The sequence below is a fragment of the Dryobates pubescens genome, chromosome 13 (assembly GCF_014839835.1).
Source record: "Dryobates pubescens isolate bDryPub1 chromosome 13, bDryPub1.pri, whole genome shotgun sequence".
In the NCBI taxonomy this organism is placed as follows: Eukaryota; Metazoa; Chordata; class Aves; order Piciformes; family Picidae; genus Dryobates; species Dryobates pubescens.
In genome coordinates this window covers 21213113-21235541 of record NC_071624.1, presented here as the reverse complement: position 1 = coordinate 21235541, position 22429 = coordinate 21213113, and the positions used below count along the sequence as shown (strand labels likewise).

The window sequence follows — 22429 nt, the reverse complement described above, 5'->3', positions numbered from 1 at the left end:
CTATTTGTCAGCCCAAAGATTGGTGACTCAGTGCCACGAGTGCCTCTAAGAAAGGTGTAAAGTGGCAGGGGGACAGAGAAGCGCTCACCATCAACGTGTGTGCCAAAGAAGCGCTGCCACCCCTGTCACTGCCACCTGCACTGGAGCCTCATTAGCTTCCCTGACTGGGAATGACAATATTCTGGGAATCAGATAATAAAAAATGCAGAGATGCTGTATCCCAAGCTCTGATAAATCATTTATTTGGCCAAGGGAGGCGACTTCCCCGTGCATTATTCAGCGGTACGCTTCGGAGCCTATCAGGAAGCTGCGCAGTGACTGATGGGGCAAAACGAAACCTTCATAAAAGCAGAGCCTGCCCCAAACTGGGGCTGATTAAAGCTTCATGGCAATGGGAGCGTGAGCTCTGGGCTCACTTGCCTCAGGAAAGTGAAAATAAGCCCTTGCTGCTGTGTTTAGCTACCTTCTTACCGCAGCCCTTCGCAGACCCCGGGGATGAGAATGGTCGGAAGGGGAGAACAGCCCCCAGCTGCCACTGCCCCCAGCCCCTGTGCTGTCCTGCAGCTGCTTCTGCCACAGCATCCTGCTGCAGAAGGCTGATATTTAAAGGTAATAAATTTTATGAGCTGGAATCTCTTCTGGGGGTGGCAGCACACAAGCAAGCCCAGAAAGCTCCTGCAGGAAGCAATCTGAGCACCCAAGCCAGGAACAAAGCAGTGGGAGAAGAGAGGTGACAGGAGTCTGAAGGCTAAGAAGAGTCCCTGCCTCACCCAAGAGGACAGGAGGGTGGCAGTTACACCATCAGCTCTGTCCCCATGGCTGGCACCACCCTGGACACCTGGGCTGACACCACTGAGCACAGCCAGCCTCCTGCCACTGCACAGCTGGAGAGGGAAATGGCATTCCCCACCCCGAGGCGTCAGAAAGGCAGCAAAGGAAGCTGAGAGATGCCAGCTCTGGATTCCAAAAGGGCAGCAACTGAGGAAGGGATATTTGAGAACCAGGAGACGATAAAATGTGGACAGCCAACATGATTTCACATTTCCAGTGGAAGCCTTTGGCTGCTCTCTAAACTGCTGCTCCAAACCCCAGTCCTTTGGGTCAGTGTTAATTCCAGAGCAGCAGAACACCACATCCAAATCAGCCTGTCCTCAAAGCAGGAGCCCTGCCGGGCAGCACTCTTCCTAGGTAGCTTTATTAATGAGCAGCAAGGACTCGGTGAGCTGCTAAAAGGCAGAGTTAATTTAACCATTAAGTACAATCATTATGTGAAGTGCTTGTTGCTGCAACTGCCACACTTCAGCCCGGTGCAAACTCACTCTCTGGCCTCTGCAACGCATTAAAGTTCTTCCAATGATTAGTGGAGTTTTTTTCAGCTATAAAGAGGTGAAACAGAGGAAATGCTGCTACAAAGGTGACTGAGTTCTCCTTTACACATGAGTGTTTTACAAAGGGAAACCATCACACAGGAGAAGGAGCACGGGCATGGTTCAGGAACCCAGCTGAGCCACTCCAGCAGCTCACAGCTCCTTCCCCCAGGAACTGACCCCTCTGAGGCCACAATACTGCCTCCACGTCTCTCAGATCAGAACCCCAGAATCCAGTGTGGTGTAGGCTGGAAGGCACTTCTGGAGTTCATCCAGACCAAGCCCCTGCTCCAGCAGGGCACCCACAGCAGCTTGCCCAGCACCACAATGCCCAGGGGGGGTTGGAAGCTCTCCACACCAGGACACTCCACAACCTCTCTGGGCAGCCTGCTCCAGGCCTCCAGCACCCTCACAACAAACAACTTTCTCCTCCTCTTCACATCCAACCTCCTGGCTTCCAGTCTGTGCCCCTTGCCCCTTGTGCTGTCCCTGGGCACCACTGAGCAGAGTCTGGCCCCAGCCTCTTGCCCCCCACAGCTCCTTTAGCTCTTGCTGAGCATTGCTCAGCTGCCCTCTGGGGCTGCTCTTCTGCAGGCTCTCAGCCCCAGGGCTCTCAGCCTTTACAATAGAATAGAATAGACCAGGTTGGAAGAGACCCTCAAGATCATCAAGTCCAACCTATCATCCAACACTACCTAATCAACTAACCCATGGCACCAAGCACCCCATCAAGTCTCCTCCTGAACACCTCCAGTGATGGTGACTCCACCACCTCCCCAGGCAGCCCATTCCAATGGCCACTCACTCTGTCTGTGTAGAACTTCTTCCTCACCTCCAGCCTAAACCTCCCCTGGCACAGCTTGAGACTGTGTCCTCTTGTTCTGGTGCTGCTTGCCAGGGAGAAGAGACCAACCTCTGCCTCTCTACAACCTCCCTTAAGGTAGCTGTAGAGAGCAATAAGCAACCCCAGCTCCCTCAGCCTCTCCTCCCAGGGCTGTGCTCCAGACCCCTCCCCAGCTTTGTTGCCCTTCTCTGGACACCTTCCAGCAGCTCAACCTCCTTCCTAACCTGAGTAGCCCAGAACTGGACACAGGACTCAAGGTGTGGCCTAAGCAGTGCTGAGCACAGGGCACAATGACCTCCCTGCTCCTCCTGGCCACACTCTTCCTGATGCAGGCCAGGATGCCATTGGCCCTCTTGGCTGCCTGGGCACACTGCAGGCTCATGTTCAGCTGCTGTCACCCAGTACCCCCAGGTCCCTCTCTGCCTGGCTGCTCTCAGCCACTCTGACCCCAGCCTGTAGCACTGCCTGGGGTTGCTGTGGCCAAAGTGCAGCACCTGGCACTTGGATGTGTTCAATCTCCTGCCCTTGGCCTCTGCCCATCTGTCCAGCCTGGCAAGGTCCCTCTGCAGAGCCTCTCTACCCTCCAGCAGATCAACTCCTGCCCCAGCTTAGCTGCAGATGCAGAGTTTGCTGAGTTACAGCCCAGCTGAGGGCTATGTACTTAAGGATAAATTTTGACCAATTAAAACAAATATTAAAAAATAAAAAGCCCTAAAGAGCAGATTTGTCCCAGGCAGGAAAACCTCTTCAGTGTTTCATAGCATCAGTATCACAGTATCAGTCAGGGTTGGAAGGGACCACAAGGATCATCGAGTTCCAACCCCCCTGCCATGGGCAGGGACACCCCACACTAGATCAGCCTGGCCACAGCCTCATCCAGCCTGGGCTTTAACACCTCCAGGGCTGGGGCCTCAACCACCTCCCTGGACAACCCATTCCAGGGCTTCACCACTCTCATGGGGAAGAACTTCCTCCTCCCCTCCAGCCTGAATCTCCCCACCTCCAGCTTCATTCCATTCCCCCTAGTCCTATCACTACCTGAGATCCTGAGCAGTCCCTCCCCAGCCCTCTTGTAGCCCCCTTCAGATACTGGAAGGCCACAATGAGGTCACCTCAGAGCCTTCTCTTCTCCAGACTGAACAGCCCCAACTCCTTCAGTCTGTCCTCATAGGAGAGGTACTCCAGCCCTCTGATCATCCTCATGGCCCTTCTCTGGACACCTTCCAGCACCTCCAGATCCCTCTTGCCCTAAGGGCTCCAGAACTGGAGGCAGTACTCCAGCTGGGGTCTCCCCTCCCTTGCCCTGCTGGCCACACTTCTCTTGCTGCAGCCCAGGCTCTGATTGGCTCTCTGGGCTGCAAGTGCACACTGAGAGCTCCTGTTGAGCTTCTCCTCCCCCAGCACCCCCAAGTCTCTCTCCTCAGGGCTGCTTTCCAGCCAGTCCCTGCCCAGCCTGGATTTGTGCCTGGGATTGCCTCCACCCAGCTGCAGGACCCTGCACTTGTTGAACCTCATGAGGTTGGCTTGTGCCCACCTCTCCAGCCTGCCCAGGTCCCTCTGGATGGATCCCTTCCCTCCAGCCTGTCTGCTGCAACACACAGCTTGGTGTCTGCAGCAAACCTGCTTGTTTCTGTCTAAACAGAAAGATTCCATTTGAGTGTGGCAAGGAGGAAACTGGAAGCACTTGGGCATGAACTACAACCTGTGTGCTACTCTGTGCAAAAACCATCAAGCAGTTCTGGCAAAACACCTTCAACACCTCCACCCTTCTGAAAAAGCCTACAGAGCTGCAGATAATTACCTGCACTGCCATCAACATTTAATGCTGGCTGCAGAAGTTCTCTGACAGAGGTCCAAACCCACTCTGCAAAGCCCAATCTTCTATCACTGACTGAATAACCAAAGCAGCACCTCACAAATCTGCCTCCTGCTTTGGCACTGTGTTCCCAGTCCATAAAGAGCTGATGTGCAGAGGGCAACAGGCACAAATTGCAGCCCAGGAGGCAAGTGTAGAGTCCTGGCCCTGGGGAGGAACAACCTCCTGCAGCAGCACAGCTGAGGGGGGACCTGCTGGGAAGCAGCTCCAAGGAGAAGGAGCTGGGAGTGCTGGGGGACAACAAGGTCCCCATGAGGCAGCAATGTGCCCTGGGGGCCAAGAAGGCCAATGGGGTCCTGGGGGGCAGGGAGAAGAGTGTGGCCAGCAGGGCAAGGGAGGTTCTCCTCATCTTCTGCTCTGCCCTGGTCAGACCACATCTGGAGTCCTGGGTCCAGGTCTGTGCTCCCCAGCTCAAGAGAGACAGAGAACTGCTGGAGAGAGTCCAGGGGAGGCTGCAGAGCTGCTGAGGGGCCTGGAGCAGCTCTGGCAGCAGCAAAGGCTGAGAGCCCTGGGGCTGAGAGCCTGCAGAAGAGCAGCCCCAGAGGGCAGCTGAGCAATGCTCAGCAAGAGCTAAAGGAGCTGTGGGGGGCAAGAGGCTGGGGCCAGACTCTGCTCAGTGGTGCCCAGGGCCAGGCCAAGGGGCAGCAAGGGGCACAGAGTGGAGCCCAGGAGGTTGGATGTGAAGAGGAGGAGAAAGTTGTTTGTTGTGAGGGTGCTGGAGGCCTGGAGCAGGCTGCCCAGAGAGGTTGTGGAGTGTCCTTGTGTGGAGAGCTTTCAAACCCTCTCCTGGGCATTGTGGTGCTGGGCAAGCTGCTGTGGGTGCCCTGCTGGAGCAGAGGTTTGGACTGGGTGATCCCCAGAGGTTGGGGCCAGGCTGGAGGTGGCTGTGAGCAACCTGCTGCAGTGTGAGGTGTCCCTGCCCATGGCAGGGGGGTTGGAGCTGGCTGAGCCTTGAGGTCCCTTCCAGCCCTGACAATTCCATGATTCTATGAATATGCCAATCAAACATCTCAGAAAGGGGAAAAGGAAACCCCAGAGCAGTCCACCACAGCTGGCCCTGAGGCACAAGGTCAGACTTCCCTAGGCTGTGACTGTAGGTCCTCCCTAGGCTTCTGCTGAAGGACAGAGGGCCTTCAATTTGGGTAAGGCAGTCACCTGCATGTCCAGGCAGGGGCCAACACGATGGATTTAGAAACCTAAAGCCAAGAATAACTTGGAGTTTCAATTATTAGAAGGCAGAGAGATGGCAAGCAGCACTCCACTGTGCACAGAGTGCTCACAGAGCAGCCCCCAGGGGCTGCACTCTGCTCTGCAGTTGCATCTTCTCTTACTCCACCCCAGTGATGAGTGCTAAGTGCAGGTCAAACCACTGGCAGGAAATCCATAAGAGAAGGAAGGGAAGCCTGCCCCCCCAGGTGACAGTGAGAGAGTTGGGAGGGACTCAGGGAACATCCTACCTGGTTTGCTCTTTCGAGGTCTGTCATGATCATCTCGATTTCATCAGCCCTGGGAGGAGAAGAGAGCACAAGTCCTGTTAGCAGCTGCAGAGTGCCTGCCCTAGCAGTTCATGCACAGCACAATGGCAACATCCATGCAAACAAGGCCAATTCTCAGCACTTTCAGTCCAGGACACAGGAAGGTTGATCAGCTCCTCTCTGACTGGGGCAATCCTCTGGGCTTTCAGCTCTGGGCACTGCTTTGCACCTCTCCAGTGCTGCCTGATCCCTGAGGTGAAGTGCACTGACAGCTGAGCACATTCCTGAGATCTTTGCAGTTCTTCCTCCCCAGGCTCCTGCAGAAGGGCAGTGCCATCTTTCCTACATGTGAAGGTGCTTCAGAAGTGAGGAGTATGGAGAAGTCAAAGACTACAGCTCTGCAGCTGACTCCCCAGAACCACAGAATGGCTTAGGGTGGGAAGGATCATGGAGTGCAACCAGTAACCCAACTCTACCAAGACCAGGGCCCTCAGCACCATATCTCCATGGCTTTGAACCCCTCCAGGGATGGGGACACCACTGCTGCCCTGGGCAGCCTGGGCCAGGCCTTGACAACCCCAAGGGGAAGAAATTGTTCCTCATGGCCAACCTAAATCTCCCCTGGGGGCAACCTCCCCAAGGGGCAACCTGAAGACTTTTCCTCTTGTGCTGGCCCTTGTTCCTTGGGAGAAGAGACCAACATCCACCTGGCTCCAGCTGCAGAGAGCAATGAGGTCTCCCTCAGCCTCCTCTTCTCCAGGCTGAACAACCCCAGGTCCCTCAGCTGCTTCTCCTCTCCCCAGCCCTGTTCTCCAGCCCCTTCTCCAGCTTTGTTGCCCTTCTCTTTGTTGCCCTGCTCCAGCCTCTCAATGTCCTTCTTGGGGTGAGGGGCCCAGACTTGACCCCAGGATTGAAGGTGTGGCTCAGCACAGGGGGACAATCCCTGCCCCAGCCCTCCCATGTCCATAACCACAGGCAGCCTGTGCTACCCTTCTGTTCCAGTGTGCAAAGTTAAGTTCTAAATTTGGCTTAAATAAACCCAAACCCCAGCAGGTCTGCTGAGGTCAGAGAGAGTGCGAAATGGAACTCTGCACTATGCAGACAGCAGTTTGTGACACACATTTATGAAACTCTAAATTTAGACTCAGCCTCTTCATGCACTTTCTGAAACTGAGCAGGAAAGTCAAGAGGCTGAAAACTCCCCAAATGCAGAGCAGCTCCTTCAGAGCAGTGTGAGGCAGCCCTGCCCCTTCCCAAGCCCAGCCTGCCTCACACAAGTGGATCCAGGCCTCAGGAAAGCTTTGGGGGTTCTTGTTTGTTTTTTCTTTTAATATCCTCACTGCCAAATGCTTCCCAGCACTGCTCTCACCTCTGCAAGGCACCAGGGAGAGGCTCTGAAAGTCTGCTCAGAGTGTGGTGGGGACTGGAGTCACATCCAGCTGGCAGCCAGGCACCAGTGGTGTTCCCCAGGGCTCAGCACTGGGCCACTTCTCTTTAATCAGTGATCTGGGTGAGGGGATGCAGGCAGCCTCCTGGATCCAGGCACCCTCAGACACTTTGCAGATGACACCAAGTTGGGTGTGAGTGTTGAATTGCAGGAGGGCAGGGAGGGTCTGCAGGGGGACCTGGTCAGGCTGGATCCATGGGCTGAGGCCAGTGGGATGAGGCTCAACAAGGCCAAGGGCTGGGACCTGACCTTGGGGCACAGCAACCCCAGGAAGGCTCCAGGCTGGGGCAGAGTGGCTGCAAACTACTTGATGGAAAAGGGCCTGGGGGTGCTGACTGGCAGCAGCTGAGGATGAGCCAGGGGGTGCCCAGGTGGCCAAGAAGGTCACCAGCAGCCTGGCCTGGAGCAGCAATGGTGTGGGCAGCAGGAGCAGGGCAGGGATTGTCCTCCTGTTCTGAGCACTGGGGAGGCCACACCTTGGGTTCTGGGTTCAGTTTTGGGCTCCTCACTCCAAGAGAGACATTGAGGGCTGGAGCAGGGCCAGAGAAGGGCAACAAAGGGTCTGGAGAGCAGGGCTGGGGAGGAGCAGCTGAGGGAGCTGGGGGTGTTCAGCCTGGAGGAGGCTGAGGGAGACCTCATTGCTCTCTGCAGCTCCCTGAGAGGAAGCTGGAGCCAGGTGGGGGCTGGGCTCTGCTCCCTAGGATTAGGTGACAGAAGGAGAGGAAGTGTCCTGAAATTGTGCCAGGGGAGGCTTAGGATGGAGGTGAGGAAAAATTTCTGTGCTGCAAGAGTGGTCAGGGACTGGCAGAGGCTGCCCAGGGAGGTGGTGGAGTCCCCATGCCTGGAGGTGTTCTAGAAAGGTGTGGCCCTAGCACTGGGGGCCATGGTTTAGTGGCCATGGTGGTGCTGGTGGTGGTGCTGGTTGGACTGGATGATCTCAGAGGCCTTTCCCAACCAACACAACCCTGTGATTCTCTGCTTCTGTACTGAAATATTAAGAGATATTCCTCCTCCCCAGACACGTTGCCTGCCTTGTCTCTCCAGACCATATGGAAGCAATAAACACTATCCTCATCTCCTCTGAGCAGCAGCTTTACCCAGCAAGTCCTTTTGCAATCTGCCAACACCATCCTGTCTGGGTTTTGTTTTTAATCTGCAGCAGATCATTATCAGCAAAAGCTGTGAAGCCCTGGAACTCCCTTCCCCTGCCGACGCACAGCACTCCAGGGCTGCTTTGCTGCTGAGCCCAGGCAAGATCCAATTCCCTCTGCAGGTGCTTGCTGGGCATGGAAGGAAGGGATGGAAGGAACAGAAGGGATGGAAGGACATCAGGGTACCTGCACAGTGTCACAGTATCACCAAGGTTGGAAGAGACCTCAAAGATCATCGAGTCCAACCTGTCACCACAGACCTCATGACTAGACCATGGCACCAAGTGCCACATCCAAGCCCCTCTTGAACACCTCCAGGGATGGGGACTCAGGTTGGACACGATGATCTTTGAGGTCTCTTCCAACCTTAGTGATACTGTGACTCCACCACCTCCCTGGGCAGCACATCCCAATGGCTAACAGCTCTCTCAGTGAAGAACATTCTCCTCACCTCCAGCCTAAACTTCCCCTGGTGCAGCTTGAGGCTGTGTCCTCTTGTTCTGGTGCTGGGTGCCAGGGAGAAGAGACCAACCCCCACCTGGCTACAACCACCTTTAAGGTAGTTGTAGAGAGCAATGAGGTCTCCCCTGAGCCTCCTCTTCTCCAGGCTAAACAACCCCAGCTCCCTCAGCCTCTCCTCCCAGGGCTGTGCTCCAGACCCCTCCCCAGCTTTGTTGCCCTTCTCTGGACACCTTCAAGTGTCTCAATGTCCTTCTTGAACTGAGGAGCCCAGAACTGGACACAGGACTCAAGGTGTGGCCTAACCAGTGCTGAGCACAGGGCACAATGACCTCCCTGCTCCTGCTGGCCACACTCTTCCTGCTCCAGACCAGGATGCCCTTGGCCATCTTGGCCCTCTGGGCACACTGCTGGCTCATGTTCAGGCAGCTGTCAATCAGCACCCCCAGGTCCCTCTCTGTTTGGCAGCTCTCAGCCACTCTGACCCCAGCCTGTAGCACTGCCTGGGGTTGCTGTGGCCAAAGTGCAGCACCTGGCACTTGGACTTGTTGAATGCCATCCTGTTGGCCTCTGCCCATCTGTCCAGCCTGGCAAGGTCCCTCTGCAGAGCCCTTCTGCCCTCTAACTGACCAACATCTGCCCTGGGCCATTACAAGTGAGCACTGACTCCCTGTGCAGCAGCACCTGGGCTGTCTGCATGCAGGCTGAGGGAAATGCAGGGCAAGAGCAGAGGAAGTCACTCTCTGTGCCCATCAATTAATGGAAAATTGGTTTTAATTACAGCCTCTAATGTTGTTGGGGCAACAGGAACAGCCTTTTGCAAAAGCCTCCTGGACAAGAATGGAAAGCAGATTAGCACATGTTCCTTCTGCAGGAGGAGCTAACGTGCTCTTCATGCTGGAGTGAAAGGAAGGAGAGGGTCTGAAGGAATAATAAGTAACAGACATCAGTTACTGAGCTCCACAAGCCCAGCTTGGGCAGGCAGGGACTCAAGGAGTGCAGGGAGCTGCCACAAGACTAACCTGGACAGGTTAACATCAGCCTGCAGCACCTCTGAGCTTGTGAAATTGTCCTTTGGCTTAAGAGTCCAGCCCCAAGAATCACAGAACAGCTTGAGTTGAAAGGGACCCCAAAGATTCAGTCCCAACCCCCTGCCATGGGCAGGGACACCTCCCACCAGCACAGGCTGCTCAAGGCCTCATCCAGCCTGGCCTGGAGCACCTCCAGGCAGGGCACAGCCACAGCCTCCCTGGGCAACCTGTGCCAGAGTCTCTCCAGCCTCACTGCAAAGAATTCCTTCCTCATCTCCAGTCTCAATCTCTCCTCTCCCAGCTCAAAGCCATTGTTCCTCATCCTGGCACACCCAGCCCTAGTCCCAAGTCCCTCCCCAGCTCTCCTGGAGCCCCTTCAGGTACTGGAAGGCTGCTCTGAGGTCTCCCTGGAGCCTTCTCTCCAGGCTGCACAGCCCCAGCTCTCTCATCCTGTCCCCACAGGGGAGGTTCTGCAGCCCTCTGATCATCTTTGTGGCCTCCTCTGGACCCCTTCCAACCCACTTATGGAGACCACAGCACTCCTCAGGGAAAAGAGGTCCCCAAGGTCATGCAGGTGACCACACCATGTATTTGTAACAGAGGTAAGAAGGAACAGAGCACCCTGATGCAGCCAGAAAAATGCTTCCCAGCATTTAACAAATATTTTTAGCTGGGATAGTTTAAGGATCCTCTTTATACAAGCTTGTGCAGTCAGGCTGAATTCATGTGTGAATGCCTCAGGTTCTATGGAGCCAGTAAATGATGTCTGGATTATGTCACATGCCTCCCAGATCAGAGCTGGGAATGTCCCATCCCAGCACACTGGCTCCAGCTTGAGCCAATCCAGTTCCTGCCCACTTCTCTGTAGGGTTTGGAGAACAATCAAACACTGACAATGCTCCCAGGCTGGGGGCAGGTACCAGCCACAGGGCTGCAAAACTGCAGAACCTGAGAAGAGCAAGGAAAGGCTGAGAGCCCTGGGGCTGAGAGCCTGCAGAAGAGCAGCCCCAGAGGGGAGCTGAGCAGTGCTCAGCAAGAGCTAAAGGAGCTGTGGGGGGCAAGAGGCTGGGTCCCCTGTGACAGGACAAGGGGCAACAGACACTAATTGGAACTCAGGAGGAGAAAATTCTTTGGTGTGAGGCTGCTGGAGGCCTGGAGCAGGCTGCCCAGAGAGGTTGTGGAGTGTCCTTGTGTGGAGAGCTTCCAACCCCCCCTGGGCATTGTGGTGCTGGGCAAGCTGCTGTGGGTGCCCTGCTGCAGCAGGGGATTGGGCTGGCTGATCTCCAGAGGTCCCTTCCAACCCCCACTGTGCTGGGATTCCATGAGAGAAGGTTAGAGGGATGTCCATGGCCGAAGGACCAGGGGAAGATGGGACCAAGAGCAGTAAAGCAGAGGAGCTCCCTGGGCAGCAGCTAGGTGGATGGCTGCCAGTGAACCAGGCTGAAACACAGGACAGTGCCTGAAAAATGAGGTGGCAGGACTCAGGCAATCCTGCATTTAACATGTCCACAAGCACTAACACCAGTCTTGGTATGGCCTGGGGCTGGGGTCAGGCACTGGAACAGGCTGCCCAGGGAGATGGTGGAGTCCCCATCCCTGGAGGTGTTCCAGCAAGGTGAGGCCATGGCACTTGGGTGCCCTGGTGGTGCTGGGTTGCAAGTTGGATTGGATGATCTTAGAGGGCTTTTCCCACCCTTCTGTGACTGAAGAGCTCTGCTACAGCCTGCTATATGCAGCCAGTGATGGACAAAACAGACCAAGGATACAGAAGGCCATAAAAATGCCATCGGTGCCCTTCAGCATGCACAGATCACCCTGAGTGAACCCAGCACCAGGGTCAAACTGCAGCCCAGGGCAAAGCTGTCCCTGTGTCTTTGCATCCAGGCACACCAGCTGCCTGATCCTGATCTCCCCAACCCTTTCCTGCTGCACTGCCTGCACCTTGCTTCTCCTCACACAATCCACCCCTGCACACCTAAGGCTGCAGCCCCTCCAGAGGAATCCACGGCAAGCAGGGCAGCCTGCAGGGTGAGGGAGGGTAATGCTGCTCCCATCAATGTTACCCTTCAGTAAAACAGAATGAATCAAATGAGCCCAAGCTCCCTCCCAGCACAAGTGTCAGCTGCATTCAGAAGGGTCTTCAAAAGGAATTCACTCTTTTTACTTTAAAAGCTCAACTCCCACATCAGTGCCTGGCACTCAGCAGTCTAAAAATCACATCTCTGGGCAGGTCTCTAATAGCTCCACTCAGTGTTTGCTCAGCAGAAGTATTTATTATAAAATAAATTACAGTTCTCACACCTTTCATGCACTCACAGAAGCAGCTCTTGGTGATTTATTGTTTACCAAGCAGCCTGTCAACTTCAGACCTGCCAGGGACGAGGACACTGCCCCTGGGCTCACTGAACTGGGCCAGCACAGGGCAGCTTTCAGCCCTTCCTGGTTCAGCATTTCAGCAGAACTACCTGACAGGCAAAACACCTCCCAGGGAGGGTGTGGAGTCTCCTCTGGAGAGAGACCTGGGACTGAGAGCCTGCAGAAGAGCAGCCCCAGAGGGGAGCTGAGCAATGCTCAGCAAAAGCTCAAGGAGCTGTGGGGGGCAAGAGGCTGGGGCCAGACTCTGCTGAGTGGTGCCCAGGGACAGGCCAAGGGGCACAGACTGGGAAGCCAGGAGGTTAGATGTGAAGAGGAGGAGAAAGTTGTTTGTTGTGAGGGTGCTGGAGGCCTGGAGCAGGCTGCCCAGAGAGGTTGTGGAGTGTCCTGGTGTGGAGAGCTTCCAACCCCCCCTGGGCATTGTGGTGCTGGGCAAGCTGCTGTGGGTGCCCTGCTGGAGCAGGGGGTTGGACTGGCTGATCTCCAGAGGTCCCTTCCAACCTCTCCATGCTGGGATCCTGGGATTCTTTGATTTATTTGATCTAATTCCATCTAATCTCTGTGTTAGAGGAGAAGTAATCATGTCAGCAAGCCAGGCCTTCACTTTGTGTCACAGGCAGCTTGCTCTTTCAACACTGTCAGGCTTAGGAATTGAGGAAATCAATTTTCAGGCCAAGCTTTTGGAGGTACAGTGCAAGCATCAGCGAGTAAAAAGAATCTGAGCTGTTGAAACAGCAGGACCATGAAATATTCTATTATTTCTCCTCTTGCCACTGTGTTTGAAGTGAAACACAAAAATGCATTAGAAGCTATAGATTTTACAAGGAATAAGCTTTTACCAGGCAAGAAATAGCCCTCAGAGCTAACATGCCATCCATAAAAGAGGGGGAAAAAAACCCCAGCCAAACAACTTAAGGAATTTAAAGCCCCAACAGGAACCAGCCCAGCACTTTTCAATTCAATTGCTCCTGGGAAATAAAAACAGCCCAGAAAGGCTCACTTCTCTCTTTAAGGTAAGTGATGAGGTTGGAGCAGCACAAGCAGCACTGGGGGGGATGAAGCAAAACTGGAAGTGGGGAGATTGAGATTGGATGTTAGGAAGGAGTTGTTCCCCAGGAGGGTGGTGAGAGCCTGGCACAGGTTGCCCAGGGAGGTGGTGGAAGCCTCCTGCCTGGAGGTGTTTGCAGCCAGGCTGGAGGTGGCTGTGAGCAACCTGCTTGTAGTGGGAGGTGTCCCTGGCCATGGCAGGGGGGTTGGAACTGGATGATCCCTGGGGTCCCTTCCAACCCTGACAGCTCTGTGAAATCCACAATGATCCAGATCTGGACACTCCTAATGGCTGAGTCTAGCACAGCTGACAGGGCTTTGCAGAGTAAAGCCAACACACCCAGGTTGCTCAGAGAGGTGGGAGGTGCCCCATCCCTGGAACCACTCCAGGTCAGGCTGTTTGGGGCTCTGAGCATCCTGCTCTAGCTGCTGACTGCAGGGGGGTTGGACTAGATGGTCTTGCAAGGTCCCAAAGCAGTCTGGGATTGTGTGTTGGATCAGGAGCCCAGGATTTATTGCACTGCTTTCTGTAATGATGGCTGGGCACAGAGTCCCCAGGAGACCTGCTCAAGGCACAGCACAAGCTGAGTGAGGTGTTGGAACTGGATGATCCTCGAGGACCCTTCCAACCCTGACAATTCCATGATTCTATGACTCTGTAACTGAGGAGCTGGGGAGATGGAAGCAGCTGGGTTGTTTCTGTGAAGCAAATGAAGTCAGACCACTGCAGAGCAAGAAGAATCTGGACTTTATGATTAAAATCTGCTTGATCCAACTCCTTCATTTAGATCCCAGCTTAAGGAGGCAGAAACAATTCCCTTTTTTTATTAACATGACAAGTGAGTGCTGTGCCAAATCTCCTGGCTGCAGCCCCCCCCCCCAGCATTCAAACCTACTGAACCTTGAAGGAAACTGCTGCTGGATTCCTCATACATGGGAGAACTGAACACTGCAGATGACACTTTGGAAATGGCAGGCAGTGAGGTGGCCAAGAAACTGCCCTAGCAGGGCAGATGAATATTAAGCTTTGGCAATAAAACAGCACCTTCCCCCCCCCCCACTTAGATTTGTTTTCTTTCCAAACAGGGCTGAGTTTACTGGACAGAGCAAATGGTCTCTGGAGCCATTGGGGCTTGTTAAAACCTTCTAATGACTCAAACACTGAGGCAGGCAACTGCAGACTAAAAGCAGACATTAACAACTAATGTGCAGTTATGTTTAATTAAGAGAAAAAGCCAAATCCTACTTGTGGCATGTACCTGGGGCTGCCACGGAGCAGAGCTTGGCCAAATGAGGCAAACAGCTTCAGCTCTTGAAACCAGAGGCAGCTGAACCTAGGACTGACTTTGCTAGCAAAGGAAAATGTGAAGAGTTCTTTGGGATCAGAGAGTCATTAAGGGTGGAAAAGACTTCCAAGATCATCAAGTTCAACCCTAAACCCAGCTCAGCCAGACTAAACCACAGCCCTCAGCCTGAGGACAGACTGAAGGAGTTGGGGCTGTTCAGTCTGGAGAAGAGAAGGCTCTGAGGTGACCTCATTGTGGCCTTCCAGTATCTGAAGGGGGCTACTAGAAGGCTGGGGAGGGACTTCTCAGGCTCTCAGGTAGTGCTAGGACTAGGGGGAATGGAATGAAGCTGGAGGTGGGGAGATTCAGGCTGGAGGTGAGGAGGAAGTTGAGTGGTGAAGCCCTGGAATGGGTTGTCCAGGGGATTGGTTGAGGCCCCATCCCTGGAGGTGTTTAAGCCCAGGCTGGATGAGGCTCTGGCCAGGCTGATCTAGTATGGGGTGTCCCTGCCCAGGGCAGGGGGGTTGGAACTAGATGATCCTTGTGGTCCCTTCCAACCCTGACTGATACTAGGCTACTATGAGCTCCATGGCTTTAAAACTCCTCCAGGGATGGGGACTCCACCACTGCCCTGAGCAGCCTGGGCCAGGCCGTGACAACCCTCAAGGGGATGAAATTGTTCCTCCATAGCCAACCTAAACCTCCCCTGAGGCAACCTGAGGCCTTTTCCTCTTGTCCTATCACTTGTTCCTTGGGAGACCAACCTCCACCTCACTGCAACCTCTTTACAGGGAGCTGCAGAGAGCAATGAGGTCTCCCCTCAGCCTCTTCTCCTCCAGGCTGAACACCCCCAGCTCCCTCAGCTGCTCCTCCCCAGCCCTGTTCTCCAGACCCTTCCCCAGCCTTGTTGCCCTTCTCTGGATATTTGGGAGAGGAAGAAGAGGAGGGCAGAGCATTAAAACAAAAAAGCACAAAGCCCAGAAGCAGTGCCTGGAATCTTTTCAATCAGCCTCTTAGGAGGAACAGTCCCTGGCCCCAGGCAGTAATCTCAGACCAGCAAGCAACATCAGAACTGCCTGCAGGGCCAATGGCCAGGGCATTCACTCAGGGCACAAGAGTATCCCAGCACCTGGATACTCAGTTTGCCCTTTGTTCTCTAAGCAAAAAAGCAGGATGATAAATTCCAGACTATACATTCTAAGCTCTGCTGGTGGAGGACTTCTTCTAAACCCTGCAGCCCAGTGACTCTGCCAAGGTGCCCATGGTGCTGCCCTGCTTAACTTCTAGGGAAGAAAAAGCCATCAAAGACTTTCTCTGACGCTCTTAGAAAGGCTCTGATAGCAGGGAATAGAGGAACCCACTCATTCTGCTTGTCTTGCACATATCACTGCACACAGAGCTATTGTTCATGGTGATTCTAATCCAGCAGCCACCTGCAGCACTGCCTCCAGTTCTAGTGCCACCAGCACAAGTGGGACATGGAGCTGTTGGAGGGGGTCCACCAAGATGATCAGAGGGCTGGAGAATCTCCCCTGTGGGCACAGGCTGAGAGAGTTGGAGCTGTTCAGCCTGGAGAAGAGAAGGCTACAGGAAGACCTTGGAGCAACCTTCCAGTACCTGAAGGGGCTCCAGGAGAGCCGCGGAGGGACTTGTGCAAGGGCTGGGAGTGACAGGGTGAGGCACAATGGCTTTGAGCTGGGAGAGGGGAGACTGAGACTGGAGATGAGGAAGAAATTCTTTGCAGTGAGGCTGGGCAGACTCTGGCACAGGCTGCCCAGGGAGGCTGTGGCTGCCTCCTGCATGGAGGTGTTCAGGGCCAGTGGATGAGGCCTTGAGCAGCCTGTGCTGGTGGGAGGTGTCCCTGCCCATGGCAGGGGGTTGGAGCTGGCTGAGCTTTGAGGTCCCTTCCAAACGAAGCCATTCTTTAAATCCATGAATTCTATGAACCATCTCTATTAGGTAAATCCACCTTGGCTGCTAACCCAGCCTCCAAAGAAACACAGGGTTGTGCAAAGAAAGGAGGGGGGAAGAAAAGCTATTTCAGCAGAACCAGTCCAGCAGTGAAGGGGCAAGACCTCACACACTTCTTGCTCCTGAGTGCTCAAATCTACTTTTCAAATTGCCAGAGCTCTAGGTTAATATTTTCTTTCATGGCAGCCCTCTCAGGATCCTCAGATCAGATAATCCTTTCTTCAATGTCATATAAATCCTGGCCTCTTGTAAAAGAATTTCTCTGTTCAGGGATTCATAAATCCACCAACTTTAGTAATGAATTGGGTGTTGCCTTTCACAGGAACCCAGCTGAAGGGAGAAAAAAACCTTCTCTTTGCTAAGCAGTGAACCACTCAAGGCTTTAAATTGAGAGATCAAAGAAGTGGTGGCTCCAGGTGCTCCAGCCATGACACAATCCATCACCTGGATCCATCTGGGGAAGGCTGAAACGGGTGCTGCACACTGTCCAGACCCCTCTCTGCTGTTATCTTACACTAAATCAAGTTCCTCCCCCAGCAGAAAGGAGAGACTCAGTGCTAGCCTTGTCAGGCTGTTCTGCTTTGGTTTGAATGAATTCTTTTTCCTCTCACTGCTGGCCTTGTGCATCGTATTAGGGAGAAATTCTTTGCAGTGAGGCTGGGCAGACTCTGGCACAGGCTGCCCAGGGAGGCTGTGGCTGCCTCCTGCCTGGAGGTGTTCAAGGCCAGGCTGGATGAGGCCTTGAGCAGCCTGTGCTGGTGGGAGGTGTCCCTGCCCTTGGCAGGGGGTTGGCACTGGATGAGTTTTAAGGAACTGGGTGATGTTTAAGGTGCCTTCCAACCCATTCTGCCAGTCTGTGAGTCACACAGAGGTTGATGCTGAAGACCAAAGCACTTCTCATGTGAAGCTTTCTCACCAAGCACACCAGAGCAGTGCCCTGGGAGCAGGACTGAGCAGCCACACAGCTGCAGGCAGGATCTTTGTGATCATTGAAGAAACCATGTCCCAGGCACTTGAAAGATGCCAAGTGACCGTGAGACACTAATAAGGGTTAAAGAAACTGCTTCTAAAGCCCAAGAGGTTGAGCAGGCCCTGGCCACACAAGACAAGAATCACCCTGATCACCTCAAACAAAGCTCTTTTCAGGCTGGAGGAAAGCTGCTTTCCAAGAAAACCAGCACAGCACTTTGCTTTCCCTCTCATGGCTTAAGTCTGGGTTTCAAGGGTAAGAAAATCATCTCTGCAATTATGAAGTGTTAAAGACAAGAGGAATCAGCTTCATCCCAGTGGCACACCAGGGAGCAGGGTTTGTAAAGATCAGCAGTGATTCCTTCAGCAGTTTCTGCAGGCAGGAGCTGATGTCAGAGGCTCCACTTGATGTGCTCAGGAAAACCACACAGGGCACAAATCTGAATTAGATGTAGCAGGAAGCATCAACTGATGGAAAGCCAGAGCTGTGACTGCCATGGGGCCACAGGCACACCACCCTGGCACACTCTGCAAACCAGAGAAGAGCTCTGAACAAAAGCAGCTGGAATAAAGAGAAGGTGAACTGGCAGCCCAGCAGAAACAGATGGCACATCTGGCACATCTGTTGGCAATGCTGCTCTCCTAAGCACCTACACTGCACCATGGGCAGCTTGAGTCTCAGCTCCCCATACTGCCAAGCAGCTCTCGCTTGTGCTGTGCCTTTCCCTCCACAAGAGCAGGTCTCCTGGGGACTCTGTGCCCAGCCACCAAGCTGCACATGACAGAAAGCAGTGCAATAAATCCTGGGCTCCTGATCCAACACACAATCCCAGACTGCTTTGGGACCTTGCAAGACCATCTAGTCCAACCCCCCTGCAGTCAGCAGCTAGAGCAGGATGCTCAGAGCCCCAAACAGCCTGACCTGGAGTGGTTCCAGGGATGGGGCACCTCCCACCTCTCTGGGCAACCTGGGTGTGTTGGCTTTACTCTGCAAAGCCCTGTAAGCTGTGCTAGACTCAGCCATTAGGAGTGTCCAGATCTGGATCATTGTGGATTTCACAGAGCTGTCAGGGTTGGAAGGGACCCCAGGGATCATCCAGTTCCAACCCCCCTGCCATGGCCAGGGACACCTCACACCACAGCAGGTTGCTCACAGCCACCTCCAGCCTGGCTGCAAACACCTGCAGGCAGGAGGCTTCCACCACCTCCCTGGGCAACCTGTGCCAGGCTCTCACCACCCTCCTGGGGAACAACTTCTTCCTAATGTTTCATTTAAATCTCCCCTCCTCTAGCTTAGATCCATTGGCCACAGTCCTATCCCTCCCTGACACCCTCAAAAGTCCCCCCCCAGCTTTCTTGGAGCCCCCTTCAGATCCTGGAAGGCCACAATGAGCCTGAGGCTCCTAAGAGCCTTCTCCTCTCCAGCCTGCACAACCCCAACTCCTTCAGTCTGTCCTCACAGCAGAGCAGCTCCAGCCCTCTGCTCATGCTCGTGGCCCTTCTCTGAACACCTTCCAGCCCCTCCAGAACTATCTTAGAATAGAATTAACCAGGTTGGAAAAGACCCTTTGAGATCATCCAGTCCAACCTCTCACCCAACACCATCTGATCAACTCAACCATGGCACCAAGTGCCTCGTCCAGTCTCTTCCTAAACACCGCCAGGGATGGGGACTCCACCATCTCCCTGGGCAGCACATCCCAAGGGCCAATCTCTCTTGCTGGGAAGAATTTCTCCCTCACCACCAGTCTAAACCTCCCCTGGCACAGCTTGAGACTGTGTCCTCTTGTTCTGGTGCTGGGTGCCTGGGAGAAGAGACCAACCCCCACCTGGCTACAACCTCCCTTCAGGGAGTTGCAGAGAGCAAGAAGGTCTCCCCTGAGCCTCCTCTTCTGCAGGCTAAGCAACCCCAGCTCCCTCAGCCTCTCCTCCCAGGGCTGTGCTCCAGACCCCTCCCCAGCTTTCTTGCCCTTCTCTGGACACTGTCCAGCAGCTCAAATTCTTGAACTGAGGTCCCCAGAACTGGACACAGGACTCAAGGTGTGGCCTAAGCAGTGCTGAGCACAGGGCACAATGACCTCCCTGCTCCTGCTGGCCACACTGTTCCTGCTCCAGGCCAGGATGCCCTTGGCCTTCTTGGCCACCTGGGCACACTGCTGGCTCATGTTCAGCTGCTGTCAACCGGTACCCCCAGGTCCCTCTCTGCCTGGCTGCTCTCAGCCACTCTGACCCCAGCCTGTAGCACTGCCTGGGGTTGCTGTGGCCAAAGTGCAGCCCCTGGCACTTGGACGTGTTCAATCTCCTGCCCTTGGGCTCTTGCAGCAGGGGCTCCAGGGGCACCCTGAGCTCCTCCCAGCTCACAGCACTGGTGACAACCCTTGGGGCCACAGAGGAGTTCAAAGGGGATGGTGGAAACAGGAGGGAATTTTTGTACCTAAGCTTTGTTGGAACAAATAACCTTGCTCAGATGGATCTAAAAATCTGCTTCCATTATCTTCTCAGGGAGCTGGGGAGAAGTCAGCACCCTGAGGAGCTGTGGGCTCGTGGTCCTGCAGGGTCTAGCAGTGGCAGGCAGAGAGGAGTCCCTTCAGTTCAGTTCTGGTGTCGTGGTTCTGTGCTGCCTTTAGAGACTGTGCAGCAAAGGAGAAAGAACTTTCTGCTGTTTAATTTGTGATGCATTTACACCTGCATCCCACCTGCAGCAGCATCCTGAGACTGAGATACTGCAGCAGGAGCAGCACAACCACAGTGGACTTTTGCAGTCCTCAGGGTGAGGAAAACACTCTCCAGGTTCAGGTTATACTAAATATTCCTGCTCAGAGGAGCTGCTTTAGACAAACAAACATTGAGTCCTGTGTCCAGTTCTGGGCTCCTCAGTTTAAGAAGGACATTGAGACACTGGAAGTTGTCCAGAGAAGGGCAATGAGGCTGGGGAGGGGTCTGGAGCACAGCCCTGGGAGGAGAGGCTGAGGGAGCTGGGGTTGCTTAGCCTGCAGAAGAGGAGGCTCAGGGGAGACCTTCTTGCTCTCTGCAACTCCCTGAAGGGAGGTTGTAGCCAGGTGGGGGTTGGTCTCTTCTCCCAGGCAACCAGCACCAGAACAAGAGGACACAGTCTCAAGCTGTGCCAGGGGAGGTTTAGGCTGGAGGTGAGGAGAAAGTTCTTCCCAGAGAGAGAGATTGGCCCTTGGGATGTGCTGCCCAGGGAGGTGGTGGAGTCCCCATCCCTGGAGGTGTTCAAGAGGGGACTGGATGTGGCACTTGGTGCCATGGTCTAGCCATGAGGTCTGTGGTGACAGGTCGGACTCGATGACCTTTGAGGAGTCTTCCACCCTTGGTGATTCTGTGATACTGTGACATCTCCAGCTGCCTCCCTGAGTGCTGGGAGCCTGCTCTGTGCTCTGCCCTGGGCAGCAGGAGTCACTGCCTGGTCCAATAGCACAGCTCTGAGGACTTCCAGCGATGCAGGATGACAGAGATGAGGCAAACTCTCCCTTTCCTAGTGCCTCCTGCTACAAATTGAACGAGCTTGCTGCAATTCCCCTCTCCTGACTTCAGCTGATTCAATAACCCAGCAGAATTTAAAGACAGACACCCTTCCCTCTCCCTCCCTCACACACAAAGCACATCAAGAGCATGGAATTACTCCTGACTTGGCCTTGAGCAGCCAACATGATGTCAATTTTACATGTTTTATAAAGCAACAGCATGTAGAAAGCAACTCAAATGCAGGTCATATCAAGCATGTGACCCAGAGAGCAATCAAAGACTGCCTGAAACTGTCATTCAAGGTTCAATCATCCTCTAGCAGGGGAAAAATGAAACATCTGTGGCCCAGAGAATTAAGTTATGTATTGCATAATTCATCTGGTGTCTGCCACAGCAGCCATTGCAATGCTCCAGTGATAAACATGTTTGATTATTGTTGTTTTGTTTCCTGTCTCCTCCATGGTATTTCCATTTATCTGCCCCTGGTACAGCCCACAATGGAGATAACAAACAGACAAAACACTGCTAGAGCTGCCTGATAAGACCTGGGAAATCAGCAGCCTTATTAATCACATGAAGGGGCAGCATCATTATGAAACCTGCTGTTCCCTGGGCCTCTGCTCACCTCCCTTCTCTGGGCTATGCTCTGCAGCTGGATTCCATCATCAAATGATTCTTCCCCAGGATCCAAGCACTCAGAAAGCTGCTCCCCCCTCACACACAGCAAGGCCCTCGCTGCTTCCCAGCTTTTCCATCCCCTTGCTGCTTTTTGATCCTAGCAGGAGCAGGAGGAACAGGCATCTAGGCTGGATAGAAGGGAGGCTGAGAGCCCCAGGGCTGCTGAGCCTGGAAAGCAGTCCCAGGGGGAATCTGGTCACAGAATCACAGAATCAGAATCACAGAATCAGTCAGGGTTGGAAGGGACCACAAGGATCAGCTAGTTCCAGCCCCCCTGCCATGGGCAGGGACACCCCACACTAGATCAGCCTGGCCAGAGCCTCATCCAGCCTGGGCTTAAACACCTCCAGGGCTGGGGCCTCAACCACCTCCCTGGACAACCCATTCCAGGGCTTCACCACTCTCATGGGGAAGAACTTCCTCCTCACCTCCAGCCTGAATCTCCCCACCTCCACCTTCATTCCATTCCCCCTAGTCCTATCACTGCCTGAGATCCTGAGCAGTCCCTCCCCAGCCCTCTTGTAGCCCCCTGCAGATCCTGGAAGGCCACAATGAGGTCACCTCAGAGCCTTCTCTTCTCCAGACTGAACAGCCCCAAATCAATATCCATACATATCTGAGGGGTGGGATGAAGGTGCCAGGCTCTTTGTGGTGGTGCCCACTGATATGACAAGAAGAGGCACAAGCTGGAAGCCAGGAGGTTCCACCTCAACATGAGGAGAAACCTCTTTGGTGTGAGGGTGCTGGAGGCCTGGAGCAGGCTGCCCAGAGAGGTTGTGGAGTCTCCTGCTGTGGAGACTTTCAAGACCCATCTGGATGTGTTCCAGTGTGGCTGCCCTGGGTGACCCTGCTCTGGCAGGGTGATTGGACTCAATGATCTTCAGAGGACCTTTCCAAGCCCTATGATTCTGTGATTATTTACACTGAGGGTGGGGAGAGCCTGGCCCAGGCTGCCCAGAGAGGTGAGAG

At 54.2% G+C, this 22429-nt stretch overlaps 1 protein-coding gene across 2 annotated transcripts in view; it reads right to left on the bottom strand.

Moving 5' to 3' along the window:
- Window positions 1-22429, bottom strand: part of CUX1 (cut like homeobox 1) — a 380313-nt gene that overhangs the window by 130851 nt on the left and 227033 nt on the right. For both annotated transcript variants that reach the window (XM_054167076.1, XM_054167074.1), the window contains one exon: window positions 5545-5593. In XM_054167076.1, the coding sequence (XP_054023051.1) occupies window positions 5545-5593 (49 nt within the window). The remainder of the gene's footprint in view (window positions 1-5544; window positions 5594-22429) is intronic.